Source organism: Mustela lutreola, chromosome 14, assembly GCF_030435805.1.
Source record: "Mustela lutreola isolate mMusLut2 chromosome 14, mMusLut2.pri, whole genome shotgun sequence".
NCBI lineage: Eukaryota > Metazoa > Chordata > Mammalia > Carnivora > Mustelidae > Mustela > Mustela lutreola.
This window is the reverse complement of record NC_081303.1, coordinates 71,769,932-71,786,737: the sequence shown is the minus strand read 5'-3', so window position 1 is coordinate 71,786,737 and position 16,806 is coordinate 71,769,932. Positions and strand designations below refer to the sequence as shown.

General features: G+C 46.7%; 3 protein-coding genes across 3 annotated transcripts in view; 2 read left to right on the top strand and 1 right to left on the bottom strand.

Annotated features, from left to right (window-relative positions):
* Positions 1–16,806, bottom strand: part of LOC131814806 (olfactory receptor 10J3-like) — a 149,559-nt gene that overhangs the window by 82,587 nt on the left and 50,166 nt on the right.
* Positions 1,183–2,118, top strand: LOC131814807 (olfactory receptor 10J4). The gene has a single exon (XM_059146129.1). It carries the CDS (start codon positions 1,183–1,185, stop codon positions 2,116–2,118), a length of 936 nt encoding a protein of 311 aa, XP_059002112.1.
* LOC131814809 (olfactory receptor 10J1) lies at positions 9,597–10,553 on the top strand. Its single transcript, XM_059146131.1, has one exon. The coding sequence runs from the start codon at positions 9,624–9,626 to the stop codon at positions 10,551–10,553; it is 930 nt and encodes a 309-aa protein (XP_059002114.1). The 5' UTR covers positions 9,597–9,623.

The following is a 16,806-nucleotide window of genomic DNA, read 5'->3' as shown; positions in this document are numbered from 1 at the left end:
GCCCCACCCAGATTTCAGAATCTAGAACCAGACAGGAGGTGGGAAGAGGGGCCTGGGCTTCTAAGTCAATAGAGATTCGAGGAATCAATCACAAGGGCCATTCAAGAACATGAGAAACAGTGTATGTGTTCGGGGGGTCTAGTTGAGGAGAACCCAGTAGAGAGTGGGAAGGGGAGGCTGCATGAAAGAGCAGGGTACTTAACGTACCGCTTGCTTCTCACATACCAAGAACTATGCTGGGCTTTTCACACATAGTAATTCATATGATCTCCATAGTAACACTGTGAGAATATATTATTCTATTTTATAGATGAACAAACGCAGACAAATGAAATGAGCAAAGAAAAGCATCCCTGCACTTACACTGGGGTTAAAGCCAGAGACTTCTACAAACTTAAATATTTTGTTCTTTTTATCACTGTTTTCTTCTAGCTATTGCTACTTCAAACCTTTAGGATGTTTCAGATGCTCTACTGTGTTTAGAGACTAGGAAACAAGCAGAAAGGACCCTTCACAGAAGGCAACAAAGATGTTGAAAAAATCAGAGGTATTTGGGGAACATAGGAAGGAAGCAAGGAGCAGGCTCTGGGTCACAGAATGTCCTGGGTCCACAAGACTCTCATCAAGGGAAGAAGGCAGTGTATCCTCTCACTGCCTCTTCTAGGCATCGGATTTTGAGTGGAAGCCGGAAGAAGGCCGAGCTCTGTGCTGTGAGCAGAGCCAGACTGGCCTGCTCCCTCACAGAAGCATGCCGCCAATGGCGATCTGTCCCTGGCTTGAATTCTTGCCTTACACAGGTCCCTTCACAACTGGTTCTGGCAAGTGCTGTCACTGCCGGACTGAAGCAGTGAGCTGAGGTGGACGTCCAGTGCTGTGCACTCACTCTAGAGCCTTCTCTGCTCTACATCTGCTCCAGCCAAGCACGTGAGCTACTGCTACCACTCTCTGTACATATTTATTCTCATCCCCAGCCCCCTGTATCCGTCCCCAGTGCCAGGTCCCAGAGAACTTGGGAAGACCTGGAGAAGCTGGCCAGTGTCTGAGAACAAAGAGATTCAGAATCCTGGAGCAACACCCGTTTTGAGTCCCTGCACGTGGCTGATGAGGAGCCTGGAGCCTCCCATTTCCAGCCTGGATGTTCAACCTTCCCACTTCATCTCTTTCAGACCCAGATTCCCCTTGATGCCAAGACCCAACTTCACTGTGGTGACACACTTCACCTTTGAAGGCTTTTCCATTTTTGGGTGGCAGCACAGACTCATCCTCTTTGTGGTCTTTCTAGTCTTGTACCTGTTGACCCTTGCCAGCAATGCCATCATCTTGACGGTTATCCGCCTCAACCGTCAACTTCACACACCCATGTACTTCTTCCTGAGCGTCCTGTCCATGTCTGAGACCTGTTACACCGTGGCCATCATCCCCCGGATGCTGTCCAGTCTCCTGAGCCCCCAACAAGCCATCTCCATTCCAGACTGTGCCACTCAGCTCTTCTTCTATCTCACCTTCGGCATCAACAACTGCTTCCTGCTCACGGCCATGGGCTACGACCGCTACGTGGCCATCTGCAACCCCCTACGGTACTCGGTTGTCATGGGCAAAAGGACCTGTATACAGCTGGCAAGCGGATGCTGGAGCGTTGGTCTGAGCACAGCCATCATCCAGGTGTCTTCTGTTTTCAGCCTGCCCTTCTGTGATGCCAATGTCATTTCCCACTTCTTCTGTGACATCCGGCCCCTAATGAAGCTGGCTTGTGCTGACACCACCATCAAAGAATTTATCACTTTGCTCATCAGTCTGTGTGTCCTTGTTCTGCCCATGGTGCTGATCTTCATCTCCTACGTCCTGATTGTCTCCACCATCCTCAAGATGGCCTCTGCTGAGGGCCGGAAGAAGGCCTTTGCCACCTGTGCATCCCATCTCACCGTGGTCATCGTCCACTATGGCTGCACCTCCTTCATCTACCTAAAACCCAAATCCCAAAATTCCCTGCAGGACAGACTCATCTCCGTGACCTACACAGTCATCACCCCCCTACTGAATCCTGTTGTATACAGCCTGAGGAACAAAGAGGTCAAGGATGCCTTGCTCAGAGCTTTAGGCAAAAAGCCTTTCTCTTAGGTGCTGGTCAGCCTCCATAATACAGTTTGCTGAGGGGGCGCAGAGAGGGAGCTCGTCAGCTAAGAGGCACCAGGTACCCAGTCCAGGCAGCAACAGGGAAAGAGGGGGATAGGGTAAAACCAGGAAGGGAAAGATCACTCAGAGACAGAGGGATGCCCTAAACCAACAGAGGGGCTTACCAGGCTTGATGAAAACCAAGTAAGAAAGACTATTCAGGAGCTGAACTATCAGGTTAGACCTTGTTCCTCTTACCCTTGGCATAAGGGACAGTGAGCTAGTAGTGAGAATGGAAGAAGATATAGTATCCATCAGAGGAATTTATGGACTCAGAACTTGGCCTCAGCATGAAAACCGGGAGCATTGAAATAACAAGTCCTCCATTATTTACACATAGCACTTTCTAGGCTGTATTTCATATGACAATAAAGGAAAAATCCACTCCATTCATCTACCGTGTGCCTACTCCTACCTGCGTGGACCCTAGACAGCTACGCCAGACACAGGCTCTGATAACCGGTTGACAAACTGGTTGAGAAGTGTCAAGCAAAAACCATAAAAACCACTTCTCAGATGTTGAGGGTTGCAGAAAAAGAGCCCCCATCTTTCATGTCCATCCCCCTCATCCCCGGACACCTGGGTGATTTAACAGACTCTGCGGCTGCTCTACCCAGGTCCCCTCCATAGGCTGGCACCCCCACACCAGCCAATGGGGATGCGTGAGTGCCCAGGGCTCCTAGCTCCCCCCACCCCCACTCTGAACAATCACCGCTGGCTGGTAGGAGGCTCTCTCGGGGGAGGGGGGACACATACCTCCCTCCCACCCAGGAGGCACAAAAGGCCACCCATCTTGCCTCAAGGTGGGACTAATCTAGAGTCTTCTGTCGTATCAGGCTGCAGGGAGCCTGTGACCCAGACCACATCCTGACTGAGCTCTGACCCACCCCGCCTGCTTCCCTCACTCCGTTTTCTGAGTGTTCTGAGCATTCACTCTTCGCCTCCCACACGGGGCAGGTGCAGGCTCTGCACCCGTTGCTTGGGTCATGTCTCTGCTGCTGCACCCAGCACAGTGCCTGGTCCAGAGCAGCTGCCCAGTAGTTAGGAAAAGAAGGAAGAAAAGGAGAGAAAGAGCACAGCTGTGAGCAGCTAAAATACAACTGGCATCCGCAGACAGCTCTCTCCTCTACCTTTTCCTTTTATTATGAGATGACTTTCACGTTGTTTGTCCCCACTCGTGACAGTCCTTTTGTACGTTTATTGAATGCATTCTAGACAGCCAGCAGTAATTTAAATACTTTATTCATTTAGTCCTCACCATTAATCTAGGAGGTATTTCATTAAACTTACTTTTACAGATGAGAAACCTAAAGCCTGAAAAGTTTAAGTAAATTCCTCAAGGTCAGAGCATGCGGACCTGACTCAGGACCCTGGAACAAGTGGCCTGGCCCCAGAGTCTGTGGTTGCATTACGGGCTCATGCTGATGATTTTAACCAGATCTTCTCCTTTAAAATAATTGTTGAAGGAGCTCCATACACAGTGTATTTACACACAGCGCACATCCTGCCAGAATATCCTTCGGTCTTGGAAATCAGCCAGGAAGTTCGGGAATTACATATTGTAATAGACTCTTCCCTTGAAAACCTTGGTGCATCCTTCCCCTGACTCAGCACAGCCCTAAAGATGCAAAGACTATAAGTTGGGCCAAAGACCTCTGGAGGGGGATGGGGTGATAGCTCATGCCCATCAGATTGCTAACCCAGCACGCATCCACTTCTCCTCCTTCATGACCTGACGTAGAAGAGACTTAGGCGGTATATTATACATGGAGTATGGGCTAGGGGAACATACTTGTGGCCGCCACGTAGCTACCACGTAGATGGAGTACACATGCTTGGGGGCACACGTCCCGATCCTAGGTCTGCCTAGTTATAAGCATGTGTTCTAGGAAAGTGACTTAACTTCACTGGCCTGCTTTTCCTATCTGCACACTGGGGCCAGCAAGATCAACCTTACAAGGTTTTGAGAGGATTGAAAACCTTATGAGCAGAACATTTCCTGGCTCATGGGAGCAACTGAACTGTGAGCATCTCCTCTACTGCCCACCCCCACCATGCACTCCTTTCTAGGTCACCTAATAGGGACACGCAGCCAGCTTGGACAACTGAGTTCTCATTCACAGGAGGAGCTCCCTCTTCCTGGAAGGGACTTTGCAATGGGTCGCCCCCCATCTTCCCTCACCCAGTCATCTCTGATCCCATAGTTCAGCACACAAAACCTATTCTCCCAGGGTCTTGCAAGAATCGCTTCCTGGCTATACCTGCCACGTGTTAATAAAACCACTCCCCCCGCCTCTCAGCTCCTACCCCACACTCCCTTCTCCTGTGCTCTGCCCACTTGCTGGCCTGTCAACCATGTATGGTATCATTCCCACTTCTCTCCTGGTTGCCCCGGAGGCCCAGGATACAGGGATGCGATCTTCAGGGGGAGGCTGGATACACACTAATAAAAACATGTGTGACTACGTTTGTGCCCTAATCTGTCTGAAAGCACCAATTACTAAATAAAGTAGAAAAAATCAAATTCTGAAAAAGAGAACTATCTGTAGCTTCAAACAGTACAACCCTATTATTTGACTATTATAAAGCTGGAGAGCCATTAATATTTTAAAATTAAAAAGGAGTTTTCAAATGTACAAAACTAGAGCCCCCAGCTGCGGATGAGAAGGAGAAGGTCGGGGTGTGAGAACAGGCATAACATCAGGGCTATGGACTGAATCGGGTCCCCCCCAATTCATAGGTTGATGCCCCATCCCCAGGGTGATGGTATTTGGAGATGGAAACTTGGGGAATTAGGATTGGATAAGGTCATGAAGGTGGGGTCATGATAGGACTGGGCCCCTTAAGAAGAGACACCAGAGAGTTCTCTGTATCTACCATATGAAGACAGAGAGACCAATCTATCTGCAATCCGGAGAGCAAGCCCTCACCAGAAACTGAATCTTCTGGCACCTTGACCTGGGATTCTCAGCCTCCAGAACGGTAAGACCTAACGGTCTGCTGGTTAATCACCCAGTCTACGGTTATATTGTTAAGCAGCCTGGATATGACATTCAGGAACAACGTTGACCTCAACTAAAACTATGATAAGCCCTCCTCAGTGTTCTGAAACCTCGATGACAATTCTTTTTTTTTTTTTAATAATTTAATTTTTTAGTAAACATATAATGTATTATTAGCTCCAGGGGTACAGGTCTGTGAATCGCCAGGTTTATACACTTCACAGCACTCACCATAGCATATACCTTCCCCAAAGTCCATAACCCAACCACCCTCTCCTGCCCCACTCCCCCTGGAAACCCTCAATTTGGTTTTTTGAGATTAAGAGTCTCTTATGGTTTGTCCCCCTCCCGATCCCATCTTGTTTCATTGATTCTTCTCCTACACCCCAGAGCCCCCTCATTGCATCTCCACTTCCTCATATCAGGGAGATCATATGATAGTTGTCTTTCTCTGCTTGACTTATTTCGCTAAGCATGATACGCTCTAGTTCCATCCACGTCGTCGCAAATGGCAAGATTTCATTTCTTTTGATGGCTGCATAGTATTCCATTGTGTATATATACCACATCTTCTTGATCCATTCATCTGTTGACTCCATGACAATTCTAATGCATCACTAGTAGGCCTAGACTAAATTAATCCTACATTAATGTCAATGCCATGAAGGAGCCACAGTAAGAACTTCCAGAATCTAGCCCCCAAATAACACGGTCGGCAGAGCTGAGGGAGCTTACAGCAGGTGTTCCTGGCTGTCCCCCGGCTTTTTCTCTGCAGTTACCCCCACATGCACATTTCCGGCTCACGCCAACATCCAGTGGGTTTACAATAGACAGTAGAGTGCATTCCTCATAACTTCTGATACCTCAGATTTCAGAGGTCATTTGAAGGACAGAGGCAAACATTTGTTAAAATATTTAATAAGTATTATTTGACTCTGAAGCTCAACCTCTTGTTTCACCAGGTCCCACATTTTTATACCATGTACCCAAGTGCCCCGTTTCCAAACTCTTCCCAGTTTGTCCCAAAGCAAAGGCATCACGAAGCATTGAGCTATTTTGTTCAGCTTTCCTCCCTCCCTGTTGGTATCCCACAGCCACCAATTACACCCAGTGGCTGCCCACTCACAGTGGTCATTTTGGTCAACTTATCTGTTCTGTTGCATGTCCGGAAGTTGGCACTAATGGCCCTGAAGACAGCAGCTTATGAAATGATTGGTCTGCTCCTCTCCCTTGATCCACACACTCCTTAGAAGGCCTACTGAGTCACTTCAAATGTTTCTCCCATCTGTCCCTCCTCCTTGGACCACTGCCACCCTTCTAGATCAATCCCAATTGATCTCTGGCCTGACCTGTGCCATTGGCATCCTATCTCATCTGCCGACCTCTTCTCATCAACCCTAAACACCCCTCCCACCATGGCTGCATCGATCCCACAAGGAAGCAAGGTCAGCAGACAGGTGGGAGGAAGGGGCAGAGTGCTGGTGGTAAAAGCTAGCCATCCTTGAGGGCCAGTTAGCAAGGAGCTTTGAAACCCCTGAGCAGGAGGAGTACATTAAGGCACTTGAGAGGCCCTTAGAAGTGGCGAAATGTAAATACTCCCAGAGCTCTTGAGCTGGTCTTGTGCTGCAGGACTTTTTCCATGATCAGCCGGAGTCTAACCCAGGACCACCACCTCCCGGTTCCACGTCCACACAGTATTCACCGGATTTTTCTATCATTGTCTGTCACCTAAACTACAGGAGTTCCCGAAGGCTGGTGCAGCCTGGCCTTCATTCCCCAGGTTCCTGGCAGCCAGCCTGGGGCTGGGCCGTGCTTGGCACTTGAAGAATGAACCAACACAGACAAGCACACACTGAAGGAAAACCATACTAATAAGCAAGGGGTAAGTTAGCCCATAGAAAGTCTTCGGGGAAGGTAAATTTGGCATCAGGTCTCAAAAGGCTACAAGTTTGCCACATGGAGAACAGAGTACATTCTGGGCAAAGAGAAAAAGTAATCAGGGGTCTGTTTCCTGACCCCAAGAGAGGGTCCTTGGATCTAAACAGACTGACTGCCACTTCCAAAAACGGGGGGCGGGGGCGTGGTGGGCAGAAAGGCAGCATGAACTGCCCTCGGCAGAGTCACGGCCTGACGGACTACCTTCATTCCAAAGAGAAAACCAGATTCTTCAACTGAGCAGGGGCAGGGACCTAAGCTTCCTGACACACAAAGTGATAGGACTCCAGGACTCCAAGCTTGAATGTCCTCTGTCTGTCAACTATGGATTTCCAAGGCCCATCTGTGAAAAACCACGATGGGCTTACGGAGTCCCACAAGGAAAATTCAACCAAATAAATCAGCTTTGTCTAATGCTGTTTTCACCTGAAGCGAAAACTTGCCCCAAGTTCCCAGACCGCTAACCCTGGGGCTGGATAAATGAGCCCCTCCCATAATGAGGCCCACAGGGGCCTGTCTGCATCCTTCCCCCACCCCCGCCCTGGGGCTCTCGGGATATCTTCAGGGCAGGAGCCCCAGGAGCTCAGGTGGCTGCTCCTGGGAGAGCATCTCTGTGGCTGTGAAGACTTCCCACAGAGGCGCCATCGGTGATGTCTGCAACACCCCAGCTCCTGCCATTCCCGCTACAGCGTGTGTGCCTGCTGCCCGCTCAGCCTCGCCTGGGATGGGCCTCGCTCTCGGTCACCAGGCTCATCCCCACACCTGCCCACCGGGGCCGCCTGCAGACTGGCGCGCCTGTTGCGACTCAGCGCTAAGCAGACAGATGTAAGTGCTCTTCTGAAGAGGAAATGAAAAGGAGCTTATTGCCCATGGGCTGGCTTTAATTTTGTGGTTTAACAGCTCTGTTCAGCATCTTTGTAAGGTGGTGCTCAGTCTTCTTCCCCTTGAGTTCTGTGGAAGAATTACAGGCTCCCAAGGGTGGAGGATGTTAGCCAGGTCAGAGCACCATCCTACCGCCTTATGACAGACATCATCAGCAAGCTCAGAGGTCACCCTAGCCCAGAGGTTCTCAGGAGAAACCCTACTTGGTATTTGGAACAGGCCAAGTCTTCCTCCGGTGGGACCGTCACATGGACAGCAGGACACGAAGTGTTATTAGTTGTTGGCAGCACCCGTGTCCATCATTAGAACACTCAGGAGCTATGGCTCAGGGGTCATATGCCACCCCACGGACTAGTTTCTGCCCAGATGCCTCACAGAAGATCAGTGTCTTTAGCCACATATTTTGGTGTCAAATGATTTTCTCTCCTCAGAGATTTCTTCCGTTGCAGCCTTACTCTTAGCATTTTTAGTGTAAATGATTAACAGCTGGTAGCCAATGTCTTTAAAGTAAATTTTTATAAACTTGAAGGAGGTCTCCATGCCTACTAACTTTCATCGTTGATGTGATTTACTTTATGTAAAGAGTCTTTCTGAATATGCATAAGCAAATCAGAATATAATTTAAGTACCCTACAGGAACTTACTGTCTAACGGGACAAAAAATGTGAAATATTACATAAATTGGACTGAGCCCCATCCTTCAACATAATGATGTATCTTTAGTCTAACTCTGTTTTTCATATTCAGGGTCTGCTTTTATCTTTAGATGAGAGGCATGAATTTGCTGTGTCTTCTGTTCTGTGCCAACTGTTTACCTCTGCAGAGAAGGTGTATGCCTACTAAGTTGTAGCAGTTATAAATTTGCCTTTCAGTTGAGGAAGGCAAAGCTGAAACAGAGTTTACTATGTAATGTGAGCCAGGGCTGCAAATCATCAGTGGTCTTCCATCATGTAGAAGGCAGTGGGCAGAGGACAGTGGTCGGTGAAGACCTGCCTTTTCCTCCTTGAAAACAAGATGACCCTTTCTGAGTTGGCTTTGCTTCTACCTCCTAAAGGATCAGCAAGGGTCTGAGTCAATCTTGGAAAGGGGGGAAAAAAAAGTCTCCAGTCAATCCTTAAGTCGTTTTCAATTCTCTAGTTTATCCATAACCCAGAGCTGGTGAGACAGGCAGACGTGGAAGGTGTGAAATTTCACATTTGTGCACGGACAGTGTGGTCCCAGCGGGGAGAGGATCATCGACGTACACTGAGAACATCACAGCACAAGAGGGGTTGGTGTACCGACTGCCTGCGCCAGCCCTTGAGGAATAGGGAAAGATGTAAATAAGAGGAGAAAAGGAGAAAGGGCATTCCAGATGTCAAAGGAGAGAAGTAGGGTGAAGTGGGAATGTGTGTAGTTATGCTGTAGGAATATGACCTAAAAATAAATAAGGAATCTGGGATGCATAGGAAATGGTGATAGATGGCCACAGAGAAAAAGCATTTTAAATAAACCCAGAGATAAACTTTAATGCACTGGGAAATGTATCCCCAGGTTTGCAGCTGAGAACCAAGTTCAATCAATTTGCTTCAACAGCCTTGCTGAAATTATGTACCTTCTGTTCTTCCACATTTCAGATTTAGTGGCCACTCTATGGAGAAAGAGAACCATACTCTCATCATGGAGTTTATTTTCCAGGGGTTTTCCAGCTTCCACGAGCACCGGCTCACCCTTTTTGCCGTGTTCTTGGTGCTGTATGCCTTCACCCTGGCAGGCAACGTCATCATCGTGACCATCATCCGAACTGACCGTCACCTCCACACACCCATGTACTTCTTCCTGAGCATGCTGTCTACTTCAGAGACTGTGTACACCTTGGTCATTCTCCCAAGGATGCTCTCCAGTCTTGTGGGGATGAACCAGTCCATCTCACGGGCAGGCTGTGCCACACAGATGTTCTTTTTTGTAACCTTTGGCATCACTAACTGCTTCCTGCTCACAGCCATGGGCTATGACCGCTATGTGGCCATCTGCAACCCCCTGAGATACTCAGTTATTATGAACAAGAGAGAGTGTTTCCAGCTGGTGGGGGGTGCCTGCAGCATTGGGCTGGTTGTAGCCACGACACAAGTGACATCTGTGTTCCGGTTACCCTTCTGTGCCACAAAGGTCGCCCACTTCTTCTGCGACATCCGACCAGTGATGAAGCTCTCCTGCATTGACACTACCATCAATGAGATCCTGACTGTGATCATCAGTGTCCTGGTGCTCGTTGTACCCATGGGGCTGGTCTTCATCTCCTACGTCCTCATCATCTCCAGCATCCTCAAGATCGCCTCAGCCGAGGGCCGGAAGAAGGCCTTCGCCACCTGCGCCTCCCACCTCACGGTGGTCATTGTCCACTATGGCTGTGCCTCCATTGCCTACCTCAAGCCCAAGTCTGAGAACACCAGAGATCAAGATCAGCTGATCTCTGTGACCTACACGGTCATCACCCCCCTGCTGAACCCTGTGGTGTACACCCTGAGGAACAAGGAGGTCAAGGATGCTCTGCTCCGGGCCATGGGCAGGAATCCTTCCTGACAAGATGGGAAACATTCTCCTGAGGCTCTTAGCATCTACTCTCAGCAGGATTAGGAGTAGAGCCATGTGCCCTGGACTCCCAGACACCTGCCCCACAAGAAAGCAGGACAGAAGCAGCATCCAACTGTGAGTCAGAAAACTTTAAAGCCCTTGGACAAAATATTATCCCTGGTTTTGTGGGTAAATAGGCAAAGTAGGACAGGAATTGCCTGAAGAAAGTTCAGGAAATAGTGTGGACCCAGGACTTTTCATTGACCTTTTGGTTTCTTATGAAGGCAACAGAGAGGAAAAGCAGAACCCATGGTAAGCTTATTCCCTACAATTCCTTCTCACTTAAGAACAAGAGGATTTCTCAAACTGGGCCCTGTTAGAAGCTGTTCATACATCATATGTCAAGTAAAAGTGACCATGTGGATAGGGAGAGGGGCCTATGAATGGGACAGCAGAAGAAAATATATTTCTTCCGTTGGCTGCTTCAATTTATCTTGGTTTCTTGCAAAACTGCTTATTAAAGATGGTGATTGACTATATAGACAGTTTACTTAGAGAGTCTCACAATTCCAGATCTTGTCAGTCTTAAGGGCACATTCAAAGATCCTCCTGGGTTGGTTCTGCTGTTGGTAATTCAGACACCATGTAATGGGTAATAGCAAAGAAGGAGCCATGTCCTGCATTCTGGAGAAGACTGATGGAAAAAAACCCACTTGCCTGACTTCAAGAAGCTCAAACTCCAGTGGCAGAGATAAACATTTAAAAGTATAGTTCCAATTTGGGGGGGAGTAGGTTGTATGATACAAAAGATGGCAAGAGGAGTGGAGGAGGGGAGGAGGGGAAGGAGAACACATGTTGGAGATGTTGGGAAAGTCTTAGGGATGGGGACCTGCCATGTGAACTGACTTTAGAACCTCTGTAGGAGAGTGCCTGGTGAGCCGTGTGTTGGAGGAAAGGAACCCCAGAGAGAAGGAAGAACGTATTCACAAGTATGAAAGAGGAATGTTCAGGAGGTGAAAAAATAGCATCCTGACACCAAGGGACCATGGGGGAACGTGGAGGGAGATAGGACCAGAGGTGGAGGCTAGGGTCAGATTCTGAGGGCTTTATTCACCAAACTATAAGAAATTAGCTTTAACTTTCAAAAACAATGGAAATCACCCAAGATGCAGGAAAACTAGGCTTCAGTATAGGAGGCATCTGCGTGAATCATTGCCATCTTTCATGTCCTTACCCAGCTCCACTGAGACGTGTTCGGAGTTTTAAGGATCTCTAGACTCTAAGCCAAGAAAATTAGGGGAAACGGGATGTGAGTAGAGTATTTGGAGGTAATACACAGAAATAACTATGTATGTGTGATGAAGCTGAATCCTGCCATCAGAGTACGGAGCAGAGCTGATCAAGGAGTCTTGTACGGATTTAGAGTTTGAGGCTCCAGTGAGTACCCAGGGATGGAAAACAAGGACCTGCTGTTGAGTCAATGAGTGGGCTGGATCTCAGACACAGGTCACCGTGGCCCCAGGACACACCTTCCGCTAGAACTCAAGGGCTGATTCATCACTCAGAAAAGCCTTTCAAAGACCAGACAGAAACCCATACAGCACATGTATCTGCTCTCCAGACCACAACAGAACTACCATACCTCTCTTACGATCAAGAGAAGCAATGACAAAAATCAAACTCTGCATATGGGCATCTAGAATCTACAGTGGCTCTGAGTAATTAGGAGAAGTCATTAACTGGCAAAGGAAGAAAGAGAATGATTAAAAGCAACCCCATGCAGGTGAAGGGCTTGCGAGTCATTCAACCACCACTCATGGAGTCATTTTTCTATGCCACATATTGTGCTAGACATGGGACATATCAACAGAGGCCCTGCACCTGCCCCGAAGGAGGGAGCTCCCAGTGTTGCAGGGCAGATGGGCTTCTGCGGAACTCACCATGCAACGTGACAGAGAAACGAACAAAGTGTGCTTCATATTTAATGACAAACATCAAGGCCTTGGGATATTTTTTTCTGATCTACATAAAGTTCTATCTCCTCGGGCAGAGGCAAGAGCCCTGCATGCAGCAGTTCAGTGAAATAAATGTGTGTTCCCTGGGCACTAGGCTTTTGTTGTGTGTGGGTGTGGCTGTCTCTAGGGGCCAAGGGCTGTGCAGCTCTGGCTCAGCATCACTCAGATCACCTGATGACCATGGACTTCTGGCACAAGGGCCACCAAGGTTTTTCGGAAACCTTGTCTAAAAGGAACAGCTTCACAATGAGACATCATGGAGTTCAAAGTTTCAACAGCCCTTCTGACCCATGGAGGAACCAGCCACACAACTTTCTCTGATCTGCTCAATGGTCCCAGCACTCACAGAACATTTGGCTGTGTTTGCCACCCTTCTAGCTCCCTGGGATTATTGGTCACTGTTCACTATGGCAAACACCATTCCATAGGAGCTGTCTTACCATCACTTTTCCCCATCATTATTCTCACTGGGTTCTTAGAACAACCCTAGGAAGGAGACAGGGAAGAGGATCTCTGCTGTACAAATAAGGCTAAATTTGAAAAGGGGCTGAAAACAGAACTTGAGTTTGTACCAGCCAACAGACATTTTCTGTTTACCCACAGTGTAACATCACCCAAGGGCAATTCACAGTACAGCTAGGGATGTGCTAAAGAGTTCCCTAGAGCCTCAGAATTCCCAAAGAAAATGAGACCTTGTCACTAGAGCTTTTTCCAGGGAACAATTTACATCCTGTTGTAAGGGCCACTGGGGCCTCACCCTAGCCAATCAATGGGCAGCCCAGAGGAAGTGTGTCTCTGGCAGAAGTTCAAGCTGTAACATCTTTTTCATGAGAAACCAGCTAAGACTTTAGACAACTTGGGCATCCACTTTCTCCAAAATAAAAACAAATCAGAAAAGTATTTAAAGCTCCAGAAGCAAGACTGGCCCTCAGTTAAGAGGATTAGGTCTGGTGCTAAGCACTGAGAGTAGATTAGTGAATCCTGCTGAATTTCTGACCTCTAGACAGATTTATATGTATATGTAAAAGGCAAACCTATAGAGACTGTGCACAAGTCAGTGGTTGTCAGAGGTCTGAGAAGGAGGGAAGGTTGCAGAGAGGAAGCACAGGCAATTTTTTTAGGGCACTGAAACTCTTCTGCATGACACTATGGTGGTGGATACGACACTATGCATTTGGCAAAACTCGTAGAATTCTGCAGTAGAGTGAACCTTAATGTATGCAAATGAAAGAAGAATCATTTTAGGAGATTGAGATCCCAGAATAGAATTCAGGCTGAAGCAGAAGAATGTAACTGTATTACAAACACACAAAACAAGCCCACTGAATGGGGTAGGGGCTGACCTCGAGAACTCTGAAAATGAGCAAAGTCTATGAAAACTAAAAGCAAAAGGAACTCCACAAAAGCACCATCTTCTAATTTTTTAAAGTCGTTACCCACAGGGGTCCAGGTTAACAATCCTTCCAGTGCTATAAAGGTATACTGGAACTGAACCATATGAAAATGGATGGCAGATGGTGGAAACCAGGTTTTCCATGGTTTGTGTGGGACGTTACAGACAAGCAAGAGGAGAAGACTAGAAATGATCTCTGTGGTAATGGATTACAGAGACACAGATCTTGGTTTCTAATACCGCTCTCCAATAAAAGAAGCTTGGAATCTTGGACAAAGAGCTATCCTGAACTAGGGCAAGATGAGCCTGCAGCATCCTCTAGAGCCTGAAAACACAAATGTGATCCAACAACTCAGCAGTTTGGGGCTGCCAATGGGACACAATCGCCAATGCTAGAGCAATGTGAGCAAATGAGTAGTACCAGATTACACACCAAAAGATAAAATATATCTGAGTCCATACTGATGTGCTAGAAATACATGGTGGAGAGTAGACAAGTCTTTTGGGAAGAACTCCAAATAATGTCTGTACTCTACTCTCAAGGAGGTGGAGCATAACTGTATTAAGAGTAACTTGCAATGCACATAAGTGACATCCTTCCAAAGGGTACAGTGAGAAGGAGGGATATAAAAAGTAACTTATTTCAGAAACCTGCAAAACCACCTTATCCAGGCAATCGGAATTAAGATCAACAGAAGTCTTCTCTGTGGGCTTCCTCCCCCAAACTATAATCCCTGGTACTTTTTTCTCTGAAGTCTACTTTACCTGTTATTAATAGAGCCAGTCCTACTTTCTTCTGATGTCTACACTATGCTTATTTTTTTTTCTACCAGCCTATATCACATTAAAGTTAGTTTCTTGTGGAAAGTATATAGTTGGGTCATGTTATTAAATCCACCACACCAATCTGTTTTAAGGGGACCTATTTAGACCACTTGATATAATTATTGACATGTCAGGGTGCAAAGACACTTTATTTTGTTTTCCTTTTCATGCCTGTCTATGGGTTATCTGAACATACCTTAAGATTACATTTTGGTTTTTCCATAGTTTGTTTTTTTGTTTTTGTTGTTGTTGTTGTTGTTGTTATTGTTGTTTTGGTTTTTAAGATTTTTAGGAAGAGCACAAGAAAGTGAGCAAGCATAGGGGGAAGGGCAAAGGGAGGAGAGTAGAGTATCTCAAGGAGACTCAGTGTGGAGCTCAGACCCCAACATGGGGCTCCATCTCATGACCTGAGCCAAAATCGAGTGGGACGCCCAACTGACAGAGCCACCCAGGCACCCCTTTTCATGGCATTTTGAGTGGGTCTCTTCATTTAGCTTTTCTAGTGACTGCTTATTTGGCTCATTAACAAGGAATGGGGTGCTAGGTCATAGGATAAGTGTGTGTTTAACTTTATAAGAAACTGTCAAACTGGAGGCGCCTGGGTGGCTCTGTGGGTTAAACCCTCTGCCTTCGGCTCAGGTCACGATCCCAGTGTCCTGGGATGGAGTCCCACGCTGGGATCTCTGCTCAGTGGGGAGCCTGCTTCCCCACCCCTCTCTGCCTGACTCTCTGTCTACTTGTAATCTCTGTCAAATAAATAAATAAAATCTTAAAAAAAAAAAAAAGAAAGAAAAGAAAAGAAAGGGAACCATCAGACTTTTCCAGAATGCCTGTAACGATGTACTTTCCCAATATGAAAATCCCTGTGACTTTGTGTCCTTGTAAGCAGCTGATATTGTCAGTTTTTAGTTTAACCATTCCAATAGGCATACAGTTACACTAGTGTTTTGACTTTATATTTATCTAATGGTTAACAAGGTTGAACAGCATTTCATGTGTTTATCATCCTTATATCTTTTTGGTGATAGGTCTGATCAAATATTGTGTCATTTTTTAACTGGATTGTTTTTCTGCTCTTAAATGTTCAAAGTTCTTTATATACTCTGGATATAAGATCGATTGTTAAATAAGTTATCTTCAAATATCTCATTCTAGTCTTTTGCTTGTCTTAGTTCACAAAGATTTTTAAATTCTGAAGTTCAATTTATTGATTTTGTCTTTTTTTTAAAGATTTTATTTATTTATTTGACAAAGAGACAGACAGTGAGAGAGGGAACATAAGCAGGGGGAGTAGGAGAGGGAGAAGCAGGCTTCCTGCCAAGCAGGGAGCTCAATGCAGGACTCGAACCCAGGATCCTGGGATAATGATCTGAGCCGAAGGCAGACCTTTAACAACTGAGCGGGGAGCTTGCTTCCCCTTCAGTTCTGTCTTTAATGTTTTTGTATCATATCTGAAAAACTTCTGTCTAACTCCAGTTCATGAAGATTTTCTCCTGAAAGTTTCATAGTCTTAGGTTTTACACAGACAGATCTAGAATACATTTGAGTTTTATGTAAGATAGGAGGTTTAGGTCAAGATTCATTTTGTTTTACATATGGATAGCCAATTATTACAATTTCCTCTTTTGAAAAGATTATCCTTTCTGCACTGAATAGCTTTGACATCTTTGTCAAAAATCAGTTCTACATATTTGTGTACTATTGACTATTCCCGTTCAGGAACCTGACACGCTTAAGATCTAACCCCCTATACACACAAGTGCATACATCTGTGTATTCAACTTCTGTGTATTGCTCCCTTGTGTCATTTGGTTCAAATATGTCTAGGGATTTTGGCAACAGGCCCTATGCTGACTTCCACTGTGTCCTTGCGGCCTCAAGAGTGGAGAAACTTTCCCAAACTGCATCGCTCCCTATTACCTGACAACAGAGACAGACTTGCTTATGCGTAACCTCGCCCCCGAAACCAGCCGTCTCACAGCCCCTCTTCCAGGCCTCACACTAGGAAACAGAAAACGCGCCTCTCCAG